The sequence below is a fragment of the Arachis ipaensis genome, chromosome B07 (assembly GCF_000816755.2).
Source record: "Arachis ipaensis cultivar K30076 chromosome B07, Araip1.1, whole genome shotgun sequence".
Classification (NCBI taxonomy): Eukaryota; Viridiplantae; Streptophyta; class Magnoliopsida; order Fabales; family Fabaceae; genus Arachis; species Arachis ipaensis.
The window spans coordinates 30,228,376-30,249,874 of record NC_029791.2 but is presented as its reverse complement, the minus strand read 5'-3'; the positions used below and the strand labels follow the sequence as shown (position 1 = coordinate 30,249,874).

General features: G+C 40.2%; 1 protein-coding gene and 1 long non-coding RNA gene across 2 annotated transcripts in view; both read right to left on the bottom strand.

The window, feature by feature from the left end:
• Window positions 12,428-16,597, bottom strand: LOC107606919 (cell division control protein 6 homolog B). The gene is made up of 14 exons (XM_021107758.1): window positions 16,154-16,597; window positions 15,993-16,071; window positions 15,628-15,848; window positions 15,052-15,126; window positions 14,877-14,977; window positions 14,615-14,721; window positions 14,453-14,512; window positions 14,203-14,276; window positions 13,874-13,987; window positions 13,534-13,617; window positions 13,346-13,441; window positions 13,128-13,217; window positions 12,920-13,036; window positions 12,428-12,811 (listed from the first exon to the last, which is right to left on the bottom strand). The coding sequence occupies exons 1-13, from the start codon at window positions 16,295-16,297 to the stop codon at window positions 13,004-13,006; spliced, it is 1,278 nt and encodes a 425-aa protein (XP_020963417.1). The 5' UTR covers window positions 16,298-16,597; the 3' UTR covers window positions 12,428-12,811; window positions 12,920-13,003.
• The window catches only part of LOC110264935, an 18,688-nt gene continuing 13,935 nt past the window's right edge, over window positions 16,747-21,499 (bottom strand). The window contains exon 3 of the long non-coding RNA XR_002351317.1: window positions 16,747-16,966. This is a non-coding gene — a long non-coding RNA (uncharacterized LOC110264935). The remainder of the gene's footprint in view (window positions 16,967-21,499) is intronic.

The window sequence follows — 21,499 nt, the reverse complement described above, 5'->3', positions numbered from 1 at the left end:
TTTCAATAGTTGAGATGGAAATTAACCATTTTTTTTGAGAAAATATTTAGTTTGGTCCCTCAAATTACACTCAAATTTCAATTTAGTCTTTAAAGTTTCAATTGTTTTAATTACACTCAAACCTCAATTTAGTCTTTGAAGTTTCAATTGTCTTATTTTCAAAGTTTAATCATATTAGTCTCTTCGGTGGTTTCTGTCACAAAGTCAATTGAAAAGTTTAGAGACTAAATTGAGGCAATTGAAATTTCAAGGACTAAATTGAGGTTCGAGTATAATTTTAGAGACCAAATTAAGTATTTTTTCAAATATTTTTTAAAAAATATTTATTTGTTGTGTCTTTGTTGAGTTAAGAAATTAACTAAATTAATTAGTGATGACAAACATTATTTTTGGAAAAATAAATAATTAGTATTGATTAATTAATAAGTATATGTTACTAATTATTTATTGTTGCAGGCCAAATCCAATTCCATAGCCCAAATGGAATGAAAAGCAAATAGAAAAGAATGGTGGGCTGAAAACAAAATAGGAGCCCAAGGAAAAGAAAAGAAAGAAGTCAGATGGGTTGCTCAAATGAATACCCGAACCAAACCCAGCTTAATTTCAATTTCCTCCATATTGCTCCAACCAAAGCAACGTTCCCCTCTCTTTTGTCATAGTCAAATCAGAGCTTCAGAAAAGTAAGAAAGAGAAAGAGAGAGAGCTTCCTCCCTAAGCAAATCACCAAAGAAGCAAGAGAGAGAAGGATTAAGCTTGAAACACAGAAGTCTAATCAGAAAATCCAAACCAAATCAAGCTTAGGTTAAAGGTAACACATCTCATCTTGCATGCATCAGATCTTCTTCTCTTCTTCCCAACTCTCTGCTCTATCCGAAAATGGCGTTCAAGGGAAAGTTGTTCTCTGCCCTATTCTGCTGTACATCTACGGTCACAAGTGATACTTGGAGACCAAGTAGTTTCTCAATGGCTAAGATCAAGTTGACCATGGGAAGATTTCTATGGTTACTGCTTTATGGCTTTCGGTCAAGATGAGGAAGTCAGAAGAAGAGTTTCTACTATGGGGATTAATGAGAAAAAGTGAATCTGTGGGTTGGTGAAGCTCAAGGCTCAAAGTGTTGACCTTGAAAGAAGAACCCAGCAACATGCAAGGAGATAAAAGAGGTTTTGCTGTTCATTCAGAAAAAAAAGGAGAGAAAACTAGTGAATAGAGGTTTTGTTCTGAGAGAGCTCTTTAAAGAAGTTCAACTAACTGGACAGTGTAACCTAATCAAAAGGTGCATTCCGCCAGTATGAAGAACTAAATCAGAGACTTGCTAATCTAGTTAGCACAGAGGCTGTTGATGAAGTCAATCTCCTTCATGTTTTACAGATTGTGATGTACTTTTCTATGTTTATCTTTCTGTAATTTCTTGTGAGAAAAGGCATTGTGAGAAAGCTCAAGTAAAAGCCATGAGTGAAAAAAGGCTGAGTGATACACTTGAGAGAAAAGCTTAGAGTTATTTTCTGATTTCTTTAGGTATGTTTATGTCTTGTATCTTGTACCTGTGAGGTATCCCTTTCTTAGTTGGGTTAGCACTAAGAGTGAATAGTTAGGTATTAGCATAGTCAATGTCAAGTTAGGTTAGAACTTGAGTGTGAAAGAATTGGGTCAATCCTGTGGAATTGGTGTATGTAATACTGTTAACTATAGTGAAAATTCTTCCATAGTTGTGGAGGAAACTGGACATAGGTTGCATAGCACAAGGCAACCGAACCAGGATACATGCTGGTGTTAGCTTTTCTCTTCTCTGCTGTGTTCTGTTTTCTGATATTCATGAGACAAAAATAAATTGTCTCATAAATTTCTGCTGCTGAGTTCAAATAGAATCAGAATTCAAAGTTTGTTTTAAAAGGGTCATAACAGCAACTTAAAAGAAAGGCATAGATTCAACTCCCCCTTCTCTAAGCCTACCACAACCTTCAGTCTTAAAGACACATGTTAAGATTATAAAAATAAAAGATTTTTATTAGAATATAAAAGATTTAAGTTTTCAATGTATTTATTTTATATTTATGTTCTGGCCCAGCCCATCAAACCTAAGACTTGGGCCCGGATGACCGCCCGACCCGACGGGTTACCGAGTCCGAATTAGGAGGTGACCCGAACCACATCCCCCTTTGCGTGAACCTGGACAGCTGGCGTAGGAAGTTTTCAGGAAAGAGGGTCTGCCCATGTGGGACCCGCCCTAAGTACAGACTATATAAGGGGAGGGGTCTACCCCTCCCCCAGGTACGTCACCTACCTTATACCTAATTGCCACCCCTTGTACGGACACTAACTTGAGCGCCGGAGTCCTTTTTGCAGGTGACACTCCCCCTCTTCCCACATTGTCAGCTCGGAAGAACCCCGTTCGCATCTCACTCCCAGCGAGTCCTCCCAACCTTCCACTCACACACAGAACCCGACCCGTTCTAGACCCGATCAAACGAACATTGGCGCCGTCTGTGGGGACGTCGATTGAATGGCGGTGTTGTTCCCACACTCTAATGAGCTTCGCGAAGAAGGAGGAGCCCACCTGAGGAGCAGGGTGAGCTCTGTGGTCGCTTCTCGCGAGCAGTCGAGACCCGTGACGCAGAAAGAAAATCAACGCTCCCGATCTTCCGAAAGGTGCCCTTTCGGGGGGATGGGAGACGACCACGCGAGGATCATTCAGGAGCTCAGGCACGATGCATAATCTCAAACGTGAGCTAGCGACACGAGACCGATATCGCCCCTCCTGTAGTAGGGACACTAAGCACAGCATGTCCTGCACCCGATCCCTGCTCAGGAGGGCTGAGGGTGGCAAGAGGAGGATGGCAGACGGGTCGAGACCAATGCTCGTACCTGCTCCGGCACACTCGAAAGGACCGAGGGCCACGGGGAAACACATGGAAACCGAGGAAGGAAAAAACGGGACCCCGTCATCATGGGCACGACCCTTTTCCATCCCTCCATCCTCAAAGTTCGCCTACCCAAGCACTTCGACAAACCAACGGATATGAAGTACGACGGGACCAAGGACCACCAAGAGCATCTAACGACTTTCGAGGGCAGGATGAATCTTGAGGGAATCGGCAACGCAGTAAGATGCCGCGCGTTCCCGGTAACGTTGGCAGGGTCGGCGATCCGATGGTTCAACACGCTTCCGCAAGAGTCCATTATGGCCTTCGTGGACATATTGCGCAGCTTCTTAGCAAGGTCCACCACACACATAGCCAAAGCAAAGCACCCCATCAACTTGCTAGGGATCACTCAGAAACCTGAAGAACTGACCAGGAGGTTCCTGGATAGGTTCAACAATGAGTGCCTGAAAATAGATGGCTTGACGGATTCAGTGGCCAGCCTGTGCTTAGCGAATGGCCTGTCAAACGAGGACTTTAGGAAGCACCTCACCACTAAACTCGTCTGGACGATGCAAGAAATTCAAAGCTTGGCCAAAGAATACATCAACGGCGAGGAGGTTAGCCAGGTAGTCGCGGCCAATAAACGGCAGCCGGCTAACCGCCCCTCCCGCACCAACCCATTTATTCGGATAAGCCGCGAGAGGTCCTCAAGGAAGAAGCATCGCCAAAACAACCCAAATTATTTTTTCGGGTGGGGAAATTTACAAATTATACCCCCCAGCCCCCATAACGGAGGTATACCAGCAGATAGTGGACAAGGGGATTCTGTCGAAACCCCACCAACTGAAAGATAGGACGGGCAGAAATAAGAGCCTGTATTGTGACTACCACAAGGGTTTTGGCCACAAGACTCAGGATTGTTTCGATTTGAAGGATGCCTTAGAGCAAGCTATCTGTGAAGGTAAGCTCTCCGAATTCTCCCAATTCATCAGGGAGCCGAGGAAAAGGGAATGCGAAAGATCCAAGGAAGACCGAAGCCGAGCCGTGAAACCGAGGCCAGGACCGACGGAAAACGCTGATAACACCCCCACAGTAGTTTTTAATGTGATAGTGGGGCGAGACACGGCCCCCAAGTCGAAGTCGGCAACAAGGAAGGACGCCAAAGTCTTGGCAGTGTCGTCGGGTGGACTCGGGACGCAGTCCAGAGAACTACCCAGGATATCCTTTGGCCCAGAGGACCAGTGGATTTGAGACTTCCCAGAGAACCCCCTATGGTGATCACGGCAAGGGTTGGAATTGGCATTGTCAAGCGAATTCTTGTCGACACGGGCGTAGACTCGAACATCATGTTCGGGAATGTCTTCGATGCCCTAGGACTTAGGGAAGCCGACCTCAAGACCTACCAACACGGAGTCATCGGCCTTGGGGACAACTATATAAAGCTTGATGGAATAGTCACGCTCCCAGTCTGCGTGGGGTCAGACGACGGAAAGAAATCAGTAATGGAGGAGTTCGTTGTCTTGAGGGACTCCACGGCCTACAACGTTATCCTAGGAAGGAAGACGATAAACGAGCTCTCCCCAGTGATATGCACCAAATTCTTGGTCATGAAGTTTGTTATCGACAACGGATCAGTCGAATCCCTCAAGGGAGATCTGGAGACGGCTGTCGCTTGTGACAATGCCAATTTGTCGTTGGAGAGGAAGTTGAAAGAGGCATCTGGGTTCTTCCTAGCTGATCTCGACACAAGGATAAACGACAAGCCGAGGCCGGAACCCCAGGGAGACCTTGAAAAGTTCCGAGTAGGAAGTACGGAGGAGAAATTCACTTTCCTGAATAAAAACTCCCCCATAACTTAAAAGAGCCCCTCATAGAGGCCATCAGGGCAAATGGTGATCTATTTTCCTGGACTCCAGCTGACATGCCTAGGGTCAATCCCGATTTCATGTTCCACCGGCTTGCCGTAAACCCAGACGCCAAGCCCATCACCCAAAGGCGAAGAAAAATGTCCCAAGAGAGGGCCAACGAGGTGGCCAAGCAGGCGGCCAGCCTGTTAGAAGCTGGGTTCATTAGAGAGCTCGAGTACTCGACTTGGTTATCAAATCTAGTCCTCGTCAAAAAAGCCAACGGGAAATGGAGGATGTGTGTTGACTATTCGGACCTCAACAAGGCATATCCGATGGACTCCTTCCCTTTCTTAAACATCGACGTCTTGGTCAATGCAGCAGCTGGGTGTTGGTATTTGAGCTTCATGGACACGTATTCTGTGTATAACCAAATATCGATACACCGACCCGATGAGGAAAAGACGGCGTTCATAACGCCAGCAGGCACATACTGCTACAGGGTGATGCCGTTTGGTTTGAAGAATGCAGGAGCAACCTATCAAAGGCTAATGAATAAAGTCTTCGGCGACCTCACCGGCAGGTCGGTGGAGGTTTATGTCGATGATATCTTGGTAAAAATCAGCCAATCATGAGACTGTGTTCACGTCCCTTCATAAGCACAACATGAGACTCAACCCTCTCAAATGCATCTTCGCCATGGAAGCCGAAAAGTTTCTGTGCTTCATGATAACCTAGAGAAGGATCAAGGCCAACCCAGACAAGTGCGAAGCTGTTGTACGAATGATAAGCCAAGGATGTATCAAAGACGTGCAGAGGCTGGCCGGAAGACTCACGGCTTTATCCCGCTTCCTCGGAGTCTCGGCTGCCAAGGCTCTCCCCTTCTTCAATCTCATGAAGAAGGAAATAGCCTTCGAATAGACGCCAGCATGCGAAGAAGCCTTCAATCATTTCAAGCAGATACTGTCAGCCCCACCAGTCTTGGGCAAGCCCAGAAATGGTGAAGTCCTGTTCTTGTACCTGGCAGTTTCAGATGAGGCCTTAGCAGCCGTCCTCGTCCGTGAAGAGGGCAAAACACAACAGCCGGTCTACTTCATCAGCAAAGCGCTACATGGCGCAGAACTAAGGTACACCAACCTGGAAAAGCTGGCTTATGCACTCCTAACCTCCTCCCGGAGATTAAGGCAGTACTTCCAGGGGCATCGGAACATCGTAAGAACCGACCAAGCAATCTACCATATCTTACAAAATCCCGATCTAACGGCCCGAATGATGACATGGGCGGTCGAGCTATCGCAGTATGATTTGAACTATGAACCCAGGCATACGATCAAGGCTCAGGCAATGGCAGATTTCTTGGTAGAAGTACCGGGGGACCCCACGAGAAACCGGACACACGGTGGAAGCTCCATGTCGACGGGGCCTCCAACCAGACGTTTGGATGGGCAGGAATAATACTCGAAAGCTCGACCAGAATGGTTTACGTGCAGCTAATCAAATTCGACTTTTCGGTCTCAAATAACTAGGCGGAGTACGAAGCCTTGATTGGCGGCCTACTCTTAGCGAAAGAGGTCCAGGCTGCGCAAGTAGAGATCAACAGTGACTCCCATATCGTTACCTCCCAGATCAATAGAACTTACCAAGCCAGAGATCCTTTGCTTCAAAAATACTTAGAGAGGGTGAGGAGGTTGATCAAAGGTTTCGATAAACTCAGGATCCAGCATGTCCCCAGGGAAAGGAACGTCCGAGCTGACCTCTTATCAAAGTTGGCAAGCACGAAGCCAGGGTCCAGAAATCGATCCCTAATCCAAGGATTGATTATGGAACCAACGGTGACCTTATACATGGCGCAAGCAACGAACTCCCCCTCGTGGATGGACCCAATTCTCGCCTTCTTGAAAGATGGTAACCTCCCTAGATATGTGGAGGAAGCGAAGAAGATAAGAAGGGAGGCAGCCAAGTACGTGGCCATACAAGGCCAACTGTACAAACGGGGACTCAGTCAACCCCTAGTAAAGTGCTTGCGGCCTGACCAGACGGGTTACGTCTTAGGAGAAGTTCATGAAGGATGTTGTGGACACCATATTGGGGGAAAAGCGTTAGCCTGAAATCTCGTTAGGACCGGCTACTACTGGCCATCCATGATGGAAGATGTCCAGGAATTCGTGAAAAAGTGCAAAAAATGTCAAGAGAACGCTAACTTCCACAAGTGCCCAGCAACGGAGCTCGGTTCGATAATGGCCGCTCAACCTTTTGCCTAGTGGGGAGTCAACCTTTTGGGCCCGTTTCCTGTCGGTCCAGGACAAGTCAAGTACTTAATAGTAGCCACCGACTACTATACCAAGTGGATCGAGGCAGAACCATTGGCCAGTATATCATTGGCTAACTGTCGTAAATTTATGTGGAGGCAAGTGATCTCCAGGTTTGGAATCCCGAAGTCGTGATTTCGGACAACGGGACACAGTTTGCAGACAGGAAGTTCGGGGAGTTCCTTTCAGGGTTGGAAGTCAAGCAGAAGTTCTCTTCAGTCGAGCACTCGCAAAGTAATGGCTAGGTGGAAGCAGCAAATAAGGTTATCCTTCAGGGCCTAAAGAAGCGCTTAGACCAGAAAAAAAGGCTCCTGGGCAGAGGAGCTCGCTTCGGTCCTATGGTCGTAAAGGACGACCCCCAATCTTCTACCAACGAGACCCGTTCAGGCTCACCTACGGGGTCGACGTGGTGATCCCAGTCAAAATCGGAGAACCAAGCCCGAGGTTACTCCTTGGTAGCTCGAAAGAAGCGATGGAGAAAGATCTAATTGACGAAACCAGGGAGATGGCCCACCTAATGGAGACCGCGTTAAAACAAAGGATAGCCTTAAGATACAACGCCCAAGTACTGAAGAGGGACTTTGAAGCAGGCGACCTCGTGTTGCGACAAAACAATATCGGGCCACCGACTCCAGGGGAAGGGAAGTTGGCAGCCAACTAGGAAGGCCCGTATAGGGTGAAAGAAGTACTTGGCAAAGGAGCTTACAAGTTGGAGCACCTGAATGGGACCGAGGTACCTAAGACATGGAATGCAATGAATTTAAAGAGATTCTACCCCTGAGAGGCGACCCGCCAGCCCACAGTGTGTTATCGTATATTATCACTTCCTTTCGTTCATTAGCTTATTTCGTTCATTATTATTTGTCATTTTGTTATCTCGTTTTTGTTGTTATCATTTAGTTTGCTACCTCGGTAACTCGTTTCATTATAAATACCATGAACGTTACATTGTCAATCCACTCATTCTTAGCACTACTATTTTCTTACACGGTGAACCGGGGCTGATCACCCCGGGAGCCCCTTTTGCATCAAATATTCGACAAGCGAATTTTACGGCCTACCCACCAAGCCATGAGGCTAGAAGATAGCAAATTAAACATTTTTTCAAAGGTAACTAATCGGCCTACATGCAATATAAAAATGTACCAACCAGATGATAAGGCGAATGAAATAAAGTTGTTACAAAACGAGGGCAACGCACCGGCCTAATAAGTTTGTTGTACAACCAGGGCAACACATCGGCCCAATAAGTTACAAAATATGAACAAAATACAAGCAAGACAAAGCAATAAAGGTGCAGCTACTGAGGGGCTCCCGCCTTCTTCGGAATGTCCACAATCTTGCCATCTTGGACCTTCTTAAAATCCCCAACCAAAGAAGTGTCAAGGTCAGGAGCAAGGACGGCGATTTGAGCTTTGATCCCTTCCTTGGTAGCCCAGACGACCTTCGTCGCATCCCTCACTATTTCCTTGTTCCTCTTTTTCAAGGCGACGACCTCTTGTTGGGCAGCCTGGGCCGACCTCTCGATCTCGCTATGTTTCTCGCCCAATTCCTTTAGTTTTTGCTTCAAGTTTGTAACCCTGGCCTATGCAGAAATGGCTTGACCCCGAGCAGTGTTCAAATCCTTAGAGAGGGAGAGATCACACCACCAGTCTGTTAATCTCGGAGGCGTCCTCCTCCGCCTTCTTCTCCTTCTCAGCAAGCAGGGTCTTCAGAGACTCTTCCCGGGCCTTTAAGTTGGCAATGTCCTTTTGGGCCGCATGAAGTTTCCCTTCTAGTGCCTAGTGCTGAGCCAGAACAGGTTCCACCTTCCTGGCGATAGCGGCGACTCGGAGAAGGCTACGGTAGGTCCAGTTGGCCTGGGCAGCAAGGTCTTCCTCTAGGAAGAAGTCCTCAGTCCCTGGGAGGAGATGGGAGTCGATAAAGCCACCGGCGTCAAAGCTCCTCTCCATTACAGTCAGAGACTTCTTGGAGTCCACTCTTTGCCTCTTGGGGGTAGGGACGATGGTCAGATCAGGATCCGCCTCGGGAATAGCCTCCTGCTCCAGAAACAGCTCCTCCACAGCAATGCCCTGAGGGTTCTCGGGCGGAACGTTATCCTGATCCTCAGCAGCGGCTTGACCACTATTTTCCCCAACGGCATCTTGGCCCGGGGCCTCAGAATGAGTCGCGGAGGAGTCGTCGTTGTCGCTGCCACCAAGGAAGTGGGCTACGAGGTCCTCCATGGTGGTCTTTCCTTCAGCCATGGCAACTACAATGAAGACAAACAATTTAGTAACAAGCAGCTTTGAAAGAAACGGAAGGGAAATCACTGAGAAAATAAGGTGATGACCTACCAACCTGGGCACGACCGACCTCCCGATCCCCTAACACTAGATGATGATTTAGATTCTTAGAACCAAAAATTGCCAACAACACGTCGGCAATTCGGCGATTTTCTTCGCTCATCCCCATGTAAGTCTCCTTTATCAAATAGTCTGAGCCCGCCCCGAGACTCCAATAAGTCGGGATTTTCCTTTCTCCCTCCAAGGTAAGCCAAAATGGGTGGTGGTCTGGGGTAGGCCTTACCTTAAAGAAAGTGCTCTTGAAGTGGTGAAAAGAATCTTCGAAAAGGCCGAATATCCTACGACCCTGAACGGTCCGGAAAGACACATACCCCTTTTTTGTCTTTCCTTCGTGAGAAGGGTTGGTCAGTAGGAAGAGATATAAGAAGACATTCACGGAGGCCGAGATCTCCAGATATTCGCACACCAATTCAAACATTAGAAAATTTTGACGGAGGCCCATCAGAGTAAATGTTTAATGCATCCGGATACGACTAAGATGTACCAAGATTTGAAGAGTATGTTGTGGTGGCCGAGACTTAAGAGGGATGTGACGGAATTTGTATCGAAATGCTTGACTTGTCAGAACGAACAATTCAAATATTAGAAGATATACTGAGATCATGTGTAATGGAATAGCAGGAAAACTAGGACAAGCAATTGGCGTTGGTAGAATTTATCTACAACAACAGTTATCAACAAAGTATTGGAATGGCCCCCTATGAAGCTCTTTATGGACGACGGTGCCAATCTCCGCTATGTTGGCACCAAGAAAAAAAAAACATAGTGCGTTGGGTTTGAATTTGGTGCAGGAAACAACCGCTTAGATCAAGAAAATTCGCGAGAGATTCAGACGGAACATAGTCGACAAAAGAGCTATGCTGATAATAGATGTAAGCCTTTAGAATTTAGGGAGAGTGAACATGTTTTCTTAAAAGCGAGTCCTACCACCGGTATAGGTCGCACCCTTAGAACCAAGAAGCTAAACCCTAGGTACGTTGGTCCTTTTCAGATCCTTAGGAGAATTAGTCCATTCGCGTATAAATCGTTCTTCCACCTTTCCTGTCCAACCTTCATGATGTTTTCCATGTCTCTCAGCTTAAGAAATATAATCCCGACAAGACTCATGTCTGGGGACCCAAGACAATACAATTGCAGAACGATCTAACATACCCAGCAACCCCGGTTGAGATCGTCGATAAGAGCAGTAAGCAGCTATGAGGGCAAACAGTTTCTTTGTTCAAAGTAGCGTGGGGATTCAACGCTGAAGTTGGGCATACCTAGGAGCTAGAAGACGAGATGTGAGCGGACTATCCTCACCTATTTGCAAGTAAAGAAAATTTTGAGGGCAAAATTTTCTTTAAGGAGGGTAGAATGTAGGGATGGCAAAGCGGGCCGGCCCGCCCTGCCCCGCCTAGGCCCGCCTCATAAACGGGGCGGACCGGCCCGCCCCGCCAATTAAAATGGGTTCAAAATGCTAGCCCGCCCCACTTTATGGCGGATTGGCGGGTTGGCGGGCTAGCCCGCTTGACTCTTTTTTTTTTTTTTACAGGTAAAGAAAATTTTGACGGCAAAATTTTCTGTAAGGAAGGTAGAATGTAACATCATGGTTTCCGCGTTAGAGTCGCGTATGCGAGTTTTACATTTATTCGCATAACGTCTATAATAAATTTTCTTTCTGCAATCTTTAAATAAAATAAAGAGTATATACCTATTTTGGTCCTCAAAGAATTTCAGTCTGGACACTTTAGTCCCCAACTAAAATTAATTACTCGATTGGTCCTTAACAATTAATTCCGTCAGTCACTTACGTCTTTTACTCTGTTAACTCTAACGGAGGACAAAATAGTCATTGACAACTCTAACAGGGGACAAAATGGTCCCTAATCTCCTCTGTTCGGAAACGACACTGTTCTCTCTCAATTTCCATCATATCTCGTATAACACTAGCAATCTAACACTTCAAACTACACAATGCACACTCTATAAATTTAATGTTCACAAGAAAAAAAATTCTCAACTTGTTCTCAACTAATTCATACTCGGAAAACTAATGCCTGTCTCTCAACTAGTTATCGTCTTCGAATGGATCCCATGAATCTAGACAGCAAGTCTGATTTGTTAAGACCCGTCGTCGTCATTGCCATCTCCCTCCTCCTCTACCCTATCATCTCCATGACCACATTGTCCACCACTCCGATCGCTTCCTACCGCTTCTTCTTTGAACCAATGTTCAGTAATCGCTTCAGTTTCCATATGAACGGCAACGGCGACATTGCTCGTTGTACTAATAACTTGGATGCAAGGTTGAAGCTGTCTAACAATTTAGACTCTGAAAAAGAAGGAATGAAGCACTCGGTGTCTTTTAAATGAGAATTTGCATATGATGTCGAAGGAAAATTTTCTCATGATGTCCTAACGTCCAACAATATATACTGCTTGCCAGAGAGTGGAGAAAGGCGTGCCCTTGGAGTAGTTGTGGAACTTGGTCTTAAGGATGTCGTGGATGTGTCGAGGTTAGAGGTGATGTTGTCGAAAACGTGGAAGTGGATGCTTTTGGTGGGTGAAGTGCAGATGAGGTAGATGTACCAATCACAAAAATTTAGGAAGTGTATAGTCCATGACATGTTGAGATAGGTGCGACACGTGTGACAATTATACCATAGCTTAATCTTGGAGTTAAAGAGGAGGAAAGAAAAAAATGAAAAAAAAAAAAGACTGTAAAAGTAAAAAAGGAGAGTATAAATGTTAAGGTTATGCGAAATATGATAAAAATTGAAAAAGAACAGTGTCATTTTCGAATAAAGGAATCAGAGATCATTTTGTTCCTTGTTAGAATTATCAGGGACTATTTTGGGACTATTTTGTCCCATATTAAAACTGTCAGAAACTATTTTGTCCTCTGTTAGATAGAGTTACAGCAGTATATTTTTACTTGTTATTGGAAATGGGTGTTGTGATGACACAACACGAACATCCTATTGAGTTAACTGAATGAACTCGTGATTTGGTAATAAAAAATGAGTAATTTTTTTGTCAAATTAATTGTATTAGGTACTTGGGATTTAAATTGTGAAGGCTTACAAGAGAACGTAAAACATAGACGATGGTAATCACCTTTCGAATATCTCAGGATAACAAAATCAGATATTACTAAACCTTCATTGACAATTTTGAAATTTCAAGTTGAGAAAAGAATCATTTAATGGGGTGATAAATTCTGACCTATGTAACTACACCCCCCTTACCAGCAAGGCTATTTAGCTTTTATTGTTGATGAGAAAAGAATAAGTTTAATGTTGTAACTAAGCTTCCAAAATTTTGAATAAAACCAGAGATAAAATCATGCTTTCTTCCTCTGCTTGCATTGCTCTCTAGGAAAACAAATAATCTGAATATCTTATCACAACTGTTGCTTGTCAGCTGAAAATTCTTCCCAACTTCCAAGCAATTTCATATATAATGAAATAATCTGCAATAGAACATAAAACCAAAATACTTAGATTTGTGAAGTTTAGTGGCGAAAGCATGAGTTGCATTTAAGAAAAATCGAAGGCATGTAAAAGCAAGGGCTTCCAACCTTTTATCTATGGAGTGGAGAACATAAAACTAATTATCTACTGTCTCACATCATGCTAAACCAAAATCACCAATCATGAGTGGATCATTGAAGACAATTTCTAAAAAATCGGATTCCCTGTGTCATGAAATTTAAATAACATAGAAATGTTACTGGAAATTCAGAAAGAAAATGTAAAAATAAAACTATACAAGGCCCTAAATGTTACCTGCAATGCAAATGTAATATCAGCCTCGTCAACTTTTGGTGTTACCCTTTTCAATTTATCCTCTCGTGATGGTCCTAGTTTAATGAGCCCCTGCAGTTATATTATGTTTCATCATTTTACTTATTGCCACTTTGCTTCATCGGAATATTCATAATCAATGGCAGAAAGCTACATCTAGAAATCCATAATCAACTTCTGTACTGCTTTGTTTCAGATACCTGGTCATTAAGCACTCTGCACATGTTTGAGAATTCCAAGATTCCTGTTGGGGGAATCAATGATGATTTGCATAACTCAGAGTAAGATTTATACAGCTGCAAGATTATTAGAACCTTAAGAATCAATATATATTTTAAAATAAGAGGAATCATTTAATTTTTGTAAATTCAAAAGCTGTAAAGAGCACCTCTCCAAGGATTGTATCTTTCTTAGATCCACAGAAATGTTTCATGGACGAGCAAAGTATAATCTGCAAAAGGAACAAATTCAGGAGTAAGCAAGTAATGGTTCATACTTGTGTACTATCCATGGTATATTGAATACTTTTCTCGGGTGTTACATTGAATACATTTTACATTTTTAAATGTAGTAAGATAATAGTTGAACTAAATGATCTGATTATCTCTATCCTCTACAGATGAAGTGGCAAATGTAAAATCTGGCAAAACTTCTAAAATCAATTAACAAGATGGTATTTGCTTTAAGTTTAAGAGATTTATACAGTTTTTATGTGATTTAGTATCCTAAATAAAGGCATTACAGGACAACAGCAAATGTAAACTTGCAGAGACATTGACAAATGGACTTACCCTAGCACATAGTTCTAGTGCTTGACGTTGAAAGACAGTGTAAGGAAGTTCCTGATTGTGAAAAATAGCTATTAGTAAAAGGGGAAAAATCAACAGGCAGAAATTTAACTTTTGGTTTATTTTTTCTTCAGTCACCATAAAGATGCATATTCAAATCATAGTCTAGACATAATATCTATGATAAAGCAAAAATGTTGTATGTTTCTATTATAAATTATTTGAGGTGGACATGAGAACAACCTTAAATTTAATAGCAATGAACTTACATTTAGCCTTTCTTCAAGAATCCTAAGGATTTGATCTTTAGAGTAGGCACGAAAAGTTACAACAGTAGGCTTGCCTGGAACATGAAGAAAGGAAGAAATTAAAAAACTAAAAGCCAAAAGAAAAATTACAGTCAAACAATGTTACACATAAGGTTAAACTCGATTGTTAATGCCATTGAGATACAATCACCAAATAGTTTAAAATGAAACAAAAGCTCATCATAGAAACTTATTGACTTGATTTACTCACAATTTAGAGATGTAAGCCTTGGAAGAAATCGATCAGCTAGGTCAATAGCATTTGCTACCCCTTAACAAACAAAAGCATGATTCAGAATAAGCTGAAGCCTTTAAATTACAAAATATGACCAAAAATAGAGTCAAACAATTTTACATCTTGTAAGCAATTTACCTATTAATATACATCTGGCAAATGGGAAGGTGGTAAGCATAAAAAGGTCATGGAGCACAGCCCGGTCTCTGGTTATTAGGTAATCTAACTCATCAGCAACTATCAACCTATTAACACAAATCCATACATATGTCAAACTTTGGTAACATCCAAAATATTCAAAAACAAGCAGCACTACAAATGATATATGTGTGCCATTTATCGCTACCCAAAAAAAAAACCACCTGGGTGTATATATTTAATAAACAAGCATATGTCTTACATCATATTCCTGGTAGAAGATTTCTGTGAATACATGTTCTGAAGTTGTTGCAAGGGTGTTGCCAAAACCCTTCTTCCCCGTGAAGGGCTTAACCCAAGTATCTATTAGAACCAGTCATTCAGTCAGTCAAACAAGCAAACAAGACTTCAATAATATATGCTTTGGATCATCCTACCTTGGTGAAAATATCTGATGTATTGGCAAGGGATGTACAATTTACTGACAAAACATCTGGCAGTGGAAAACCTCCCTGCAAACCAGACAAGAAGTGGTTAGTGAAAAGAACAAAAAACCACATTATAATCTAGATAGAGCATTTCAAGTTAGAGAGTAGGTATAGTGTGTTTGCTCAGATAACCCGAAATTGAGCATCAAAAACATACAATTACAATGGGATACTAGTGCATATGGTACTCTTCTAGTCCATGAGGAACATATTAACCCAAAATTGGGCATCAAATACATACAATTACAATGGGAAACTAGTGCATATGGTATTCTTCTAGGCCACGACAAACGTATTACCAATGCATCAATGGATACCACTTCTTAACTGCATCAATCATAGTAATTCTGCCATGAATTTCCACCAAAATATAATATAAGAAGGAATTATCGCAAACTATGCAAGAAGAATACATATCTCAACCAAAAATCAGTTTAAGAGATACATAATACATACATCAGAAGGAAATATTCACAATCCTAAAACCAATAATATTGCAGCAAACACAGTATAAGTGTAGCTTACCTCTTTTGCCCAATTGAGTAAAGCCTCTTTCACTTTCTCCATAGACAACGATTTTCCAGTTCCGGGGCACCCGCATATGTACAAGCTCCCAGCCTTCTCATGCTCAATGCAGGATTTGCAGAACCCCAAAACCATATCCTGCTCCTCTTCTCGACACACAACCGCAGAAGGTGCAGTTGCAAGGTGCAATGCCTCCTTCACCACTCTCAATTGCTCACCATCTATTTCTCAACAACACAACGCGAATGATCAACACACCAAGCATATTTTCCACAAAATTGTGTCCTATCACAAATCTACCTTTAAGCTAAGTATAAAGTAAACAATCCGCTACAAAGACAAATCAAAATTGAAACAAACCTCACCTTTCAGATTCCAAAGGGATTTCACAAGGTCAGGTTTCCGCAATACACCTTGATTTTCATCAGCAACAATTTCATTACCCTGCCAAACAATCAACTAAAGATTAACCAATCCGAGCTTGAAAGTATATGACAGCACCAAATTTGCAGAACAAGAGACTTACATTTGCAGCAGAATGGGGGCTGGCAATAGCAGATGGGCGGGGCGACTTCCATTTCGGTGGGGAAGGGGAAGGAGATTCGGCGCGTGGCGGCGCGTAAGATCTTAACTTGCGCTTGTGGGTGTTAGGATCAGCAATTGCAGGCATGGCGATATGAACTATGAAACTGAGAGAATGATATTTGTTGGAAGGTTCTTGTAGAAGCACAAATCTAAAGCCTGAGAAAGTAACGGTGGACCTTGGCGGGAGAAGTGAGATTGGGGATTGAAAAGAGAGGGTATGGAAAATGGAGGTAGTTGTGGGATTCAGCTATTGTTATTAACTTATTATAGATACAAGGGGCACTGAGATTGAGTTGAGAGTGGGCAGTGTTTTTCGTTGAGCGGGAAAACCTTCGCGCTGTCATTTTCGTTTTCCCGCTCCCGCCCCAAATCGCGCTTGCAACGCCGCATTTTCGATCCCTTTTGTTTTGTTTTCGTTTTAACTTATATAAGGTAAAAACTCGTGTAACTTCTTGTAAAGCTGATACAATTTAATTAAATTTATTAAATTATTTAATAATTTTTTATTATTAATTTTACACAAAAATAACTCCACCTAAGTTTCATCATCAAATATCTTCCCAAAAGAACTTGATGAAATTTTGCATGTTAGCTTCCTGAAAATGCATGAAGACAAGAATAGATCCATCCATGTCTGGGCTTAGAGCCAACAATCCCCTATCAAAGGGAAACAAAGCACCTTGACCAAAGTGAACCAACCTTCCCCAACTAAAATCAGCTTCATACACCGCCATGCTCATCCAGCTTGTTGTAACTCCAAAGACATTTTATTATTTAAAAAATTCAAAAATACATAAAAATTATATTTCTAAACTATTCTAAGAAGCTACGTGAACAAGTAAATTTGTTAATCAAGTACAATAAAAATAGTTCGATAAACATATTTGGTAATACGAATGACAACACACACTAAAAAAATACAACATAGAAGAAAAAGACCGGGTGCATCAGGGGAAGAATGCTAAACATATTTGGTCACCTAATATTTTTTTTTAATTATTCTACACATACAAATTTTTTTTGACAATTAAATTTAACTAAGTTGACTCAAGTCTAACAAAAACTAACTCCAGATTAAAGAGTGTATAAACACGCGCTCCCACAACTGTTCAGTAGCATGAACGTTAATATGAAAAACGCTTATTTTCCCTCGATCAAACTTCAAATGACACTAAAAAATCTCTCAAAATCTTTGCGAAAATTTAAGGAAAAATGTTACGTTGGTGATAATTTTGTTACGTTGGTGTAAAAATATTACGTAGTGTTTCTCGTATAGTTTAACCTATATTTGCATGTGTTTGAGGAATTTGAATGTATTTTTGTAAATGTTTGAGTGTCTGCATATTTTGAATTGAGTTCGTGTCTAGTAATCAGTAACAACTTTCATTGTATTTTGTCTAAATTGACGTACACTTGGTGTTATTATCCTCTTTTGTTGTAACTAGGCAATAGAATGTTATTGTAGTACTTTCGATGTTATTTTGTGCATGTTTGAGTGATTTGCATGGTGTTTTTGTCAATTTTGAGAGATTTTGTTCATGGATTTATTGTAACTAGCCCATAGAATTTTATTGTAGTGCTTCTGGCGTCATTTTGTGCATGTTTGATTGAGTTGCATATCTTTTTGAACTGACATTATGTGATGTAATAAAAAAATAATAGCGTTGTATTTGGTTTGTCTTTCAGTGTATTTCATGTGAATTGAGGTGTACTTAGTGTTGTTGTCCTCTTTTTATTGTAACTAAGTGCTTCTGCATGTTTGAGTGATTTGCATATGTTTTTGTCCATTTTTAGGGATTTATTTATGAATTTATTGTAACTAGCCCATAGAATTTTGTTGTAGTGTTTCTGGTGTCATTTTATACATGTTGGATTGAGTTGCATGTCTTTTTGAATTGATATTGTGTGATGTAATCAATAAATAATAGCGGTATATTTAGTTTCTCTTTCAGTGTATTTCATGTGAATTGAGGTGCACTTGGTGTTGTTTTTTTTTTGTTATAACTAGACAAAAAAATATTATTGTAGTGCTTCTGATGTTATTTTGTACATATTTGAATAATTTGCATGTGTTTTTGTCCATTTTTTAGGGATTTTGTTCATAAATTTGTTGTAACTAGCCCATAAAATTTTGTTGTAGTGCTTATGGTGTCATTTTGTACATGTTTGATTAAGTGGCATATCTTTTTAACTGACATAGTGTGATGCAATCAAGAAATAATAGTGATATATTTAATTTCTCTTTCAGTATATGTTATGTGACTTGAGGTACACTTGGTGTGTTGTTACCTATTAACCTAATTTTTTATTCCTTACAGAAAAAATAATAATCAAGAAAGTTGTTGAGAGGAGCACCACAAAAAAAGAAGGATCAAAATATAATGTAAGCATATATATGTTAGAACAACTCAATTTTTTTTTTGTACAAATATAGTTATGTAACATAATTTTTATTTATTTACAGAAAGCTTGTGATTTGAGATGCTCTACAAGATCCATTTATGATATATAGCACACTCCACACATAGTATGGTGTAATCGAGATCATCCTTGACAAAATAGGAGATGCCCTTAGCTTGAATGCATCTGGTAAAAATTCATTTGTAATCTATTCCGTAAATCAAATTTCAATATTTTTTATATTATTTATGTGTTATTGAAATATTTTTGCTGCTGTTGTAAGGGAGGGCTATACAAACAAAATTAAAAATAAAGAAATTAATGCCGAGCAGAAGGAAGTTATTGAAAACTTCAAAGACTGTTTGTCACAATTGACAAAGTCTTTGATTGATATGAGTTTTGATGGGCTAGAAAATCAGCTAAAATTCAAGAGGACATTTATCCTCTTCATCTAGAAGTGCTTCTTGTTGTCGACAACAATAAAAAATTTTTTCAGTTTACATGCCACCCATTCTTTATGTGGACACAATACAAGAATGGAATTGGGCTGCTCGTGTGCTCAACTTCCTCATCAAAGACATCAGAGAGAACAAATTGAAAAACAAATTTGTAGTTGATGGTTGCCAAATTTGCACTGATGATCGTATATTTTCATTAATCCACAAGCAAAAATAGGTCAGTGGATAGAATTTCTGGACCACCGTGGGTGTAACATTGGACTAGGAAGAAGCTAGTTAAAAGAATAAAAAGTGAGGTGAAGGATGAAGTAACTCAACAGAAATCTTTTCTTTAATTTCGGTGCATTTGTTTTAAATATATCATGCTAACTAATATTTTTTCTATTCTAAACTTCTAGGACCTATTAAGAAGAGCACAATTGAGAGACTAATCAAAAGACGAAAAGAAGGGAAAAGGGAAGGAAAAAAGGAAGCAACAAAAGAAGAAGACTGCTATATTGCACTCAGCTTCAAAAAGTGAAAATGATTCTGAGTATGAGTTTGATTCTGAACATCACTCGGAGGAGACACCTGAGAGAATGACAAAGAAGTAAGTATTACTTTTTGATGTCTTTTGTAAATATTTATTCTTTATTTACCTCGTGTGTTTGTACTTTTTCAGGATAGAATCCAAAAAAATGAAGCGTGTTATTGTGGATTCATCTTCCTAAACAGAGGCTGAATCTGATGATGAGTAAGATTCAGAAACTATCATTGTAATCTTATGTTTTGTTTTTTCATCAAAATTTTTTTTATAAACAGAATATTCTGTATGTATTGTCAGAAGTGAAGAAATGTAAAAAATAACAAAAAGAAGATTGAAGAAAAAAATAATAAGCCTGCACAAAAGTATGTGCTATTTTTTGTGTTTTTTTTTGTCAATTTTATTGTGTTTATTTGCCTGATGATTGTTTGTTTTTTAAGGATGGAATTCAAAAAGAGGAAGCGTGTTATTGTGGATTCATCTTCCTAAATAGAAGCTGAATATGATGACGAATAAGATTCAGAAACTATCATTGTAATGTTATGTTTTGTTTTTTTATCAAAATTTTCTTTACAAATAGAATTTTTGGCATGTATTGTCAAAAGTGAAGAAATGCAAGAAATAACAAAAGCAAGATTGAAGGAAAAAAATGATAAGCCTGCACAAAAGTATGTATTAATTTTCGGTATTTTTTTTACCAATTTTATTGTGTTTATTTGTCTGATAATTGTTTGCTTTTCTAGGATGCAGGAAAAAACTATAGATATTTCAAAAAGTGGGCTCTACTCGACAGAAGCTCACTATGATTCTTCCCAAAAGTAAGATTCAATATTTGAAATTGTTTCTTTGCTAAAATTTTCTAAAACCTGATGTAATTATCCTAGTTTTACTGAATAATATTTATTTTGTTCTTAAAATGGCACATGTAAATTTGTCGAGCGAAAATGATCCTGTATTTCAAATACAGTCAAGCTATCAGAGCTCTGTAAATCAACCAAGTCATGTAATTTATATTTCTATTACCATGACTTTATTTCTTTTGCTATCATAATCTGCTTCTGATTTCATATCTTTTTTTTTAGAATAAAAGGCCCTTTAAAATTTTATTCAAATAAAAAAGGCAAGAAAAAAAAAGAAAAAAATAACTTAGAGCCTACAACTATGTAAGTTCTCATACAACAAAAATTGTGTTTTTATTCAATACTTGAGGTGCTGTAGTGAGATGATTTCTGTGCATTACAGGTTTGAAGAACAAGAAGAAACACTAGATGAACCAAACCCTGTTTAGGAAGCAAGAATAGGAAAAGAAACCCAATTGCAGGAAAGGATGAGTAGCTCGTGTAACACCCTACCACATAAAGCTTTACGCTTAAGTCGTAAAATATAGGTGGTGAGGTGTTACGACCTCTAAAATAGAATAAAATAATATATATATATATATATATATATATATATATATATATATATATATATATATATACACACATATACACATATACATACATACATAGTAATAGTTGAAAGAAATTCATAACGAGGAGCCTTGAAAGAAAGCTTAAGCAAAAGGTCGCAAAAAGAAAAGCGCATTGCTCGCGTGAACGGAAACTCGGATAGGAAGAAAAGTAAAGATATATACATAAAGAGCAGAATATCAAAGATACAAAATATCAAGCTCTAGACTCGACCTACGAAGCTAAGGGCGGTCGGAGAATATTTACATACATATATATATATATATCCCAAATATCCCGAAATACATAAAGCAAGTATCTATTTCTCCATAGCCTCTAAGAGGATCAAACATAAGTATAAACGGAGAAGAAACTATATATATATATATATATATATATATATATATAAATATATATATATATATATATATATATATACATAATTATCAAAAAAC

Excerpts from the sequence above, each read along its gene's own strand:
- LOC107606919 (XM_021107758.1), bottom strand. The coding sequence starts at position 16,297 with ATGCCTGCAATTGCTGATCCTAACACCCACAAGCGCAAGTTAAGATCT. Across the intron at positions 15,849-15,992 it reads ATCCCTTTGGAATCTGAAAG|ATGGTGAGCAATTGAGAGTG; the intron begins GTGAGGTTTGTT and ends GTTGAGAAATAG. Across the intron at positions 13,618-13,873 it reads TGTCCTGTAATGCCTTTATT|CTGAATTTGTTCCTTTTGCA; the intron begins TAGGATACTAAA and ends ACTTGCTTACTC.